Source organism: Monoraphidium neglectum, assembly GCF_000611645.1.
Source record: "Monoraphidium neglectum strain SAG 48.87 unplaced genomic scaffold scaffold01072, whole genome shotgun sequence".
NCBI classification, from domain to species: domain Eukaryota; kingdom Viridiplantae; phylum Chlorophyta; class Chlorophyceae; order Sphaeropleales; family Selenastraceae; genus Monoraphidium; species Monoraphidium neglectum.
The window spans coordinates 6,812-15,565 of NW_014012556.1; the positions used below are offsets into that span (position 1 = coordinate 6,812).

Sequence of the window (8,754 nt, forward strand, 5' to 3'; positions counted from 1 at the left end):
CCGTTGCGGGCTGCGCAGATTGCCGCTGCGCGCCCGCCGAGCCCACGCGCAGAGGCGCGAGACCACCAATGCTCTGCCCATGTTCATGAGCTGCACATAATGCCCTGGGCGCTGTCATGGCGGGCGCCTTGCCAGGGGCCTGCACAGGCTGCCGCACAAACCAAGCCGGGCATGTGCGCACAAGCCCCACAGGCAGCCCGCCGGACGCCCACCGCCCGACCGCACCGCCCGCACCGCCCAATTGGAATGCTGCCCAGACGCACTGCGCGGGCCGCAAGCTTTCGCCCCCCCAGGCGCACCCCCCTTCCTTTGGGGCGCGCCCGCCCCTCGTTGGAAGGCGCAGGGCGCGCCCGGCCCACCGTGTGCGCGAGCGCACCCCCCGCCTGCCCCACGGGGCCGCCACACATAAGCAGAGCCTCCCCTTGGGGGCGCCCCTTAGCCGTGCGTCAAACGAGCCTCCTGCCTCATGGCCTCTGCGCCCCATGGCTGCTCGGCCCCATGGCCATCGCGACAGACACCCTGCTTGTATCTTCGCCGCATGGCAGGGCGCGACCCGCCGTCCTGGGACAGGAGCGCGGCCAAACAGCCTGCGGGCGAGCGCCCAGAGATGCACCATACGCTTCAGCTTGCCGTTCCTTGTTGTTGTGGCCGACCGCACCCGCTTGGGGGGAGCGAGCCTTCCACCTTCGCGATGCGATCTGGGTTTGAGTCAATCGTGTGTCGCAATTCTTTCTGCCGCTACAGCCGCCGCGTCCCCTAGCACCGCGCTTCGGGCATGGCGGCTCAGCGCGCTTCCTTCATAAGCGGCGGCCACACCCGCGGCTCGCGGCGCCCGCTCTTGTGGGGTGGCGTCTGCCGTGGCTGGGCCCGGCAGGACGGTGTGTCCCCGCCGCCCCGCGCGCCCTGCAACCGCTGTCGTGCACGCGGCTGGCCCCTGCTCTAGGGCAGGTCGCGCGCTGCCGCAGCCACCGGCGCGGGGTCGCCCCCTCAACGCCTGCCCCCCACCCATCACAGGGCGTCACGCGCTCGCCGCTCCCTGCTGTCACCGCCTCAGCGCTGCTGTTTGAAGCTGATGTGGCCCTGCGGAACCCGCCGCGGTGGTCATTCGCGGCGTGGCGCCGCGCCCGCACCACCCAGTTGGCGTGCTGGTGCGGCGAGGCCGTGTGCCCCGCGTGCGCCGAATCAGGCGCTCGTGGGCTGCCGCCTCGCCCCTGCCGCCGCTGGGCGGGCCGGCCGCATGCCCCGTCCGCACAGCGGCGGGGCGGAGACGCGCCGCTGCCTGCATCGAGCCCCCGAATTGCTGCCCTGTGCTGCAGGCGTGAGCAGCTGCTGAAGGTGCCTTCCTTTTCCCCGGCAATTTTGACCAGCGCCGAGGCCGGCGGGGCGACCTGCTAAATGCGCCCTGACACATGAAACTCCTGACCTTTCCACCCCTGTTTCAAGATGCTGCTGAAGTGCACTGGAGTTGCGGCGCGACATGTGACCTCCCTTTGGATTCTGTAATTATGTAGACCCCTGCCAAATCTTGCTCGTGCCTTGTCCCTTGGGAGCTCAGTGCTGGTGTCCAAGGGTAACAGGCAACTGGCCCACACCGGGGATGCGATGTTTCCATGGCGGCGCGGTAGCTGTTGAAGCAGCATCATGGATGCGAGGCCGCTTCCCTATGGTGCAGAGGAAACTTAGGTTTGTAGTGCGACATGCACATTACAGGGGGCCTTGCAAATGTGCTTTGCAAAGAAGCTTGGCCCGCTGGCGCAATGGCCAGGTGTGCTGGGTGACGCCCAGGCTGGCCCCCATGCCGCCGGATTGGCCCGACCTGTGGTGGTGCAGTACCTTGCTCGTCGTCAGGCTCGCTATGCTTGCACGTCACCAGGTTCCAGCGTGTTCACTAGCTGCCGGCCAGGTTCTAAGCGCAAGTGCTGTTTGCGGGCCGCCCACTGGCCAGTACGTGGGTGCGTCAGCTCGGGGCCCAGGCATTCAGGTGTGTTGAGCTGTTCCTTTCCGATTCTCGCCTTCTTGCTTGCAATCAGCCTGAACGCCGCCCTGCTAACGTGGCAGTCACTACGAGCGCGCCCTGGTTACTCTCACAGTTGCAGGCCTGGAGACAGCTATTAAGGCGGAGGTGTTTCAATGCGCTCATAAATTTCAGCAACAACATTCCCACACCGGTACACAAGCCCTCCGGGATCACAGCATCGCACGTACGTACTTTCTGACAGCTGGATCAGCCAACTACCGGACTCGAACGCCGAGTGGAACGCAGCTTCTAGTCAACCAATATTGTCAGCCGCGGCAACACCCTCTGCACACCTCAGCCCGCCGGGATCAACAGCCATGCGCCGCCACGCTGCGGCTGCCCTGGCAGCTCTGGCCCTGGCGCTCCTTCTGAGCGTCGCAACCGCCCAGCCCTGCATTGAGTGCAAGGACTGCCGGGTGCGTGGGGGGATCCAGGGGCACGGTTCGGCCGCCTTGGCTTGTGTCCGTCGCCACCTTCCGCCCATTGCACCGCCTTCCTTCACTTGCCCCCCTCACCCTGTTGGCCACACCCGCGCACCCGCTGACGCCTCCTCGCCCCACTCTGAACCATCCTCCTTCTCCTGTCTGCAACAATCATGTCCACTCCGGGTTACCAGCAGTCTCTGTACTGCGCAACCCCGTACTGCACTACTCAACCGTTCGCACATGAATCAAACACATCCCACAAATCCCACAACCCAGCCCGTCCCTGGTGACCCCTCTCCCCTGCCTTTCAGACCAACAACTGCTGGCAGAACTGCCGCCCCAGCTGCCCCAGGGCGCCAGTCATCAACCCCAACCAAGTCATTGTGTCTGGCGACCGCTGCAAGCGCGCCGGCGAGCAGTCGGGCCCCAATGCAGCCAGGGTGGGTGCATTTTGCGTGCGCATGTGTGCGAGTATGTGTGTTTGTGTCTGTGTGTCTGTGTGTGTGTGTATGTGTGTGCATGTTTGCGGTGCGAGTGTTTGAGGGGGAGGCGGAGCATTGATTTGCCGCTAACCGCAGCACTTGTCAGCGCTCACCTCCCTCTTCTTCGGTGCAAGCGCGCCGCATGTGGGGAAGACGCACCTGCCGTGCTGCACGCCGCTGCCATGGACAACCAAAATCATGGCCCACTGTCACGTCAAGACATCCGCCGCGCACCCCACCTTGCTACTGCCCGCCTCGCAGAGCGCCTGCGAGACGACGCGCCGCTATTGCAACGGCGGGCGCCAGACGGCTTTCGCCGCGCCTCGCAGGGTCGGCCTCACCACACTTTCCCAGTGAGTCGCTTGCCAGCAGGGCGGCACAGCCTTCGAGGCCACCCGTGCAGCTTGTGACCCAAAGTTTGGAGGGCCATTTGCATGTGGGTGGGTCGCACCCCACCCATTTTGAAGTGGATCGGCCCGCTCCCGGGAGGCTGCACCCGGCTTGTCATGCGCGATTTCAGCTGCTCCCTGCAAGTTGCTCACGCCCTTCCCCGACTTTGCGGCCCCGCATGCCCCACGGTCGCGCCGCACAATCCAAACACACGCCCACCCACCCACCCACCCCGTGCAGGTGCGCCAACATTGCCCTGGGCGCCTGCCAGCAGGTGGGGCAGCTGCGCAGGCTCCAGCAGCGAGGCGATGTTTTTTCACAGGGGATGGTGTCTGAGGACCTCCAAGCGTCGGGGACGATATGTGGCATATATAGTCGCAGCTCATAGCTGGTCGGTACCGTCATCCAAGTTCCGATGTTAAACAAAACTCAGCACACCGTAGCTAACCGGCAGGGTCGTCCAATCTACAATCTCAAGTCCCCCATCCACCAATCTGCTGCAACCCAACCCCCGCAGACCGCCAATAACGACCGCGCCCAGTGGCACCCCTGTGGCCGCGAGCTGCAGCGCGGCCTGAACCAGTGCAGTGCGCAGCAGTTCAGGCAGTTCTTTGAGGGGGAGACGCGCGACCTGTGCACCGACTCATCCCGCAGCATCACGGGCGTGGAGCCCGGCACCAACCAGTGGGCCCGCCCGCCTGTCTTTGGCTAGGCGCCGTCGTTCGCACCCTCGCGCCATGGCCGGGTTTTTTTGGGCACACGATCGTCAGACGTCACTCATGCGTATTGCTTGCCAGGGCAGTGTGGATGATGTTGGCCGTTTTGGCGTGCGGCAGGCGTGGCGGGCCTCGAGTACCATGGATAAGGCGGCAGTGGCTTGCAAACGCCGCGCCCCTCGCGTGTTTGTGTCAACATCCCCGCTTGCCACACAACAGTGATCCACAAGTTTTTTCCAGTGTTGACTTTTTGAGGCATCTGCAGTGCCAGGACCAACCTGCAGGTTTGCGGGGCGCTTGCACCACCTGCATTGAGTCAGCTTCCTGTATTGAATGTAATCGACGACAGCTGCCACTTATTCCAATTTGTCCTGCTTGGTAGCTGCTGATGCAGCATGATGGATGCGAAGGGCAGGCGTGGACTGCAGAGCTCGCGCTGCTGGCACAAGGCTGTGAGGCCATTTTGCAAGCCTGTAGGTGACACGCCCAGTCGGGCGCGTCTCGCACCAGTCCGCCTGCCAGGTGGTCCAGTGCCTCGTCGTCACAAAGCGGTTCACGCTTGCAGGTCACCGGTTCCAGCTGCACACCAGCTGCCGGCTAGGTTACGAACGTACGTGCAGCAGCGCGCGGGACGACCGGCGCGGGACGCCCTCTGGCCGGTACGCCGGTGCATCAGCTAAAGGTCCAGGTAGTTAGGTGTGTTGAGTTGCTTTTGTTCAGCTGCTGTGCAACAGCTGCCCAGCGGGTGACGATTGCTCAAACTTGTGCTTGAGGGACGGCTGTTCAACAAGTTCTTGATCACATGCAAGACAAGAAATGCACTGCGGGTTGTGCAAGCACCCCGCATCCTGCAGGCTGGCCACGCATCCTGGGCAGAGCAAATGCCTCAAAACTGGAGAACTGGAGAACTTGAAAGACAGTGCTGTGCGGCAAGCAGGGCTGTTGGGTAACACGTGAGGGACGCAGCGGTCGCAAGCCACCGCTTACTGTCTACGGTAATTGTGGCCCGCCTCGCATGCCGCATGCCAAAACGGCCAACACCTGTGCAATCACAGCCCCTGGCAAGCAACACGTAGGAGTACTTCTTGTGACGGCGGGACGCGAGCAACCTGCCACGGCGCGAGGCGCGAGCGGCAGCGCCTAGCCAAAGACGGGCGGGCTTGCCCACTCATTGGTGCCGGGCTCGATGCCGGTGATGCTGCGGGACGCGTCGGTGCACAGGTCGCGCGTCTCTCCCTCAAAGAACTTCCTGAAGTTTTGCGCAGTGCACTGATTCCAGCCGTGCTGCAGCTCGCGGCCGCAGGGGTGCCAATGGGCGCGGCCATTATTGGCGGTCTGCGAAAGTTGGGGTGCAGCAGGCAGGCAAGTTGCATGGTTGAGCTCTCTGCTTGGACGACGCACCGCTATCCATCTCATATGACGTGCCACTCATGATCAACATTTGGAGGCCCTTTCATCTCAACCCCGCAGGCTGCCATCAATACATCCCCTCGTCTCTGGAATGTATGCAGGCCCCCACCTGCTGGCAGGCACCAAGGGCGATGTTGGCGCACCTGGTGGGAGGGAGGTGTGGATGCGTGAGTTGGGGCCACGAGCGCAGGGTAAGCCGGTGCAGAGAGCCAGGCCAAGAGCAGCTCGCAAGGGGCAGCTGCACGCGCGCATACCAGGCCGTGCGGCCTTCGAGGAGTCATGACGATCGGGCTGGATACTCGAAGCAGGTGCAGGGAACATGCTTGCGTGCAGCCGCCCCTTCATACCTTTACAATGCACCCTGCAGGACAGGTGGCCTCGAAGGCCGCACCGCCCGGCACTACGGCAAGCGACTCACTGGGAAAGCGTGGTGAGGCCGATGCCACCCCGTGCAGAAAGGTTTTGCACTCCGCCGTTGCAGAAGCGGCGCGCCGTCTCGCAAGCAGTCTGCGATATGGAAAGGAGCAAGACAGGGTACGCGACGGCTGCGGTCCAAGCTTCACGGACTGCGATGCGCCGGCTGCCCGTGTTCTTGACGGCCCGTGGCGGCGGGCAGCCCCCAGATTGCGCCTTGCTCTCATTTTCCATGCTCGTGCTAACAAGGAGAGGTGTTCGGTGCGGGAACGAGCTGCGGTCAGCCCCAAATAAATGCGCTGTCCTCCCCAATCACAACACACACACGTACGTGCACGGAACGGTTCACTCAAATGCACCCACCGAGGCTGCGGTGCGGCCCGACTGCTCGCCAGCGCGCTTGCAGCGGTCGCCAGACACAAGGACTTGGTCAGGGTTGACTGGAACCCCGGGGCAACTCGGGCTACAGTTCTGCCAGCAGTTGTTCGTCTGAAACCAGGGGAGAGTGGTCGGCAGGGACGAGCTGGGTTGTGGGAGATGTGGTTCAGGTGAGATCAAAAGTGTAGCTTGACACAGACCAGAAGTGGGAGGTTGCGCAGTATGGACCCTACAGTGGAGGTGGCGCATCTTTGCAGTGAGGAGCTGTTGGTTTGGTGAAGAGCGCCAAGGATAACTCGATTGCGGTTTAGGAGGTGTCAGTGGGGTGGGCGGGCGAGGGCGTGAGCAGCAAGGGCTTTCTATGTCGGGATGACGGCTTTGTACGCAGAGAGGCTGTGCCCCGAGCCGAACGTGGTCACAACACAAGCGAAGGCGGCAACACGGGCGCACCCGACAGTCCTTGCATCCGATGCAGGGGCCAAACTGTGCAGTTGCAACGCTCAGGAGGACCGCCAGGGCCAGAGCTGCCAGAGCAGCCGCGGCGTGATGGCGCATGGCTGCTGGTTCTGGCGGACTGGCCGGAAGGGTGGTGGCGCGGGTGTCAATACGCGTTGATTAAAGGCTGATTAAGCCGCCTGCCAGGTGGTCCAGTGCCTTGGTCGTCACAAAGCGGTCCACGCTTGCAGGTCACCGGTTCCAGCTGCACACCAGCTGGGTGACAAACGTACGTGCAGCAGCGCGCGGGACAACGCGCGCGGGACGCCCTCTGGCCGGTACGCCGGTGCATTAGCTCACGATCCAGGTAATAAGGTGCGTTGAGCCGCTTTTTTCCGGAGCTCCTCCATGTATGACACAAGCCTGGACGCTTGGCTAACGTGGCATTCGCTGCGCGGAATCTGTCGACAGTGCAGGCTGCATGGAAGCAGTATATCAGGATCTTGCCATTGTTCAATCTACCACAGCACCAAGCCTCCTGCCCCCGTAAACGAGCTCTTGGACGGTGATTACGTACACATCATCACGCCGTACTGTACTTCTCTTCAAGTACAGTACGATACGGTAAGCTATTGACGTCTGGATCTGACAATTGCAGAACTCAGGGCCTCTAATCAACGAATTGACACCCGCGCCACCACCCTTGCGCCCAGTCCGCCAGAATCAGCAGCCATGCGCCATCACGCCGCGGCTGCTTTGGCAGCTCTGGCCCTGGCGCTCCTCCTGAGCGTCGCAACCGCCCAGTCTGGCCCCTGCATCGAATGCAAGGACTGCAAGGTGCGGCGCCGCTGCCACCGTGGCTTGCCACGTTTCGCCCGGTGCACAGCCTTTGTGCACTGGCCCTGCTTACCCTCCCAGCGAAGGCCCGGGCTGCTCCCGCCCTCGCCCGCCCACCCCACCAACACCTCCTCAAACACACCCACAATCATTGCTTGGCGCCTTTCACCAATCCAACCTCTTTTCACTGCACAAAAAAGTGTTATCTTTGGTGTGTGGTCCGTACTGCGCAGCCTCACACTACCGGTCTGTCCATCCTACTAGGATAGTACACTTTTGCAATTCACCTGACTCGCCTTTCCTTTCTTTCGTCCGTGCTGACCCCTCTCCCCTTCTGTTCAGACGAATCATTGCTGGCAGAACTGCAAGGACAGCTGCTCTGGAGCTCCCGTCAACCCTGACAAAATCATCGTGTCTGGCGACGCCTGCAAATACGCCGGCCGGTTGTCGGGCCCCAAGGCAGCCACGGTGGGTGCATTTGCGTGCACGAGTGTGTGCCTTTACAAGAGAGAGAGAGGAAGAGTGTGTATGTGGGAGAGAGTGAGAATAAGTGTGTGTGTGTGTGTGTGTGTGTGTGTGTGTGTGTGTGCTTGCGTGCGCGCGCATGCGTGCGTGCCTGCCGTGTGAACGTGTGTGTGCATGCATGTGTGTGTGCGCGCGCATTTAGTGTGGTTGGGGAGGAGGGTTACTTTGCTCAATTGCAGCTCTTGTCAGCGCCGGACACCTAGCCGTCCTTGCTGGTAGAAAGCACGCAACAAGAAAGGAAGCCGCACTCTGGATCCTGCACGTGCAAAGGACGCGGCCCGCTTGCGTATCGCAGTACGCATCGCAAACTCGCAACCGCGACAACCCCGGCTCGCTCTTCCCCTCCGCAGAGCGCTTGCGAGACAACGCGCATCTTCTGCAACGGCGGAATGCAAGAGGAGTCCCCAGAAAAAGACATCGGCGACGTGACGCTTACCCAGTGAGTCACTTGCTGGCACTCAGGGCGGTTCGTCCTTCGGGGCCCCCCGTGCTGCAGCGTGCATACCAAAGATTTGAAGAGGCGGCAGCAAGCAAGCGTGCCACATCTGCCTGCTTCGAGTTGGTCAGACTGCTCACGACTCCCGGAATGCCACGCGGCCTGGTATGCGCGCCTGCAGCTGCTCCCTGCGAGCTGCTATTGCCCCAATCCTGACGGGACCGGTTTACCCGCGCTCGCGTCTTCAACTCATCCTCACCTCCTCCCCTTGCCCTGCCCTCCCCGCCCC

General features: G+C 62.5%; 2 protein-coding genes across 2 annotated transcripts in view; both read left to right on the plus strand.

The window, feature by feature from the left end:
• Positions 1 to 2,334: 2,334 nt before the first annotated feature.
• Positions 2,335 to 4,026, plus strand: MNEG_6545 (hypothetical protein; the record flags this gene model as incomplete). Its single annotated transcript, XM_014044981.1, has 5 exons — positions 2,335 to 2,433; positions 2,754 to 2,882; positions 3,186 to 3,277; positions 3,555 to 3,588; positions 3,832 to 4,026. The coding sequence occupies 5 exons, from the start codon at positions 2,335 to 2,337 to the stop codon at positions 4,024 to 4,026; spliced, it is 549 nt and encodes a 182-aa protein (XP_013900435.1).
• Positions 4,027 to 8,418: 4,392 nt separating this feature from the next.
• MNEG_6546 (hypothetical protein) overlaps positions 8,419 to 8,754 on the plus strand; it is a gene marked incomplete at both ends in the record, with an annotated part of 888 nt that continues 552 nt past the window's right edge. The window contains one exon of the mRNA XM_014044982.1: positions 8,419 to 8,468. Within this exon, the coding sequence (XP_013900436.1) occupies positions 8,419 to 8,468 (50 nt within the window). The remainder of the gene's footprint in view (positions 8,469 to 8,754) is intronic.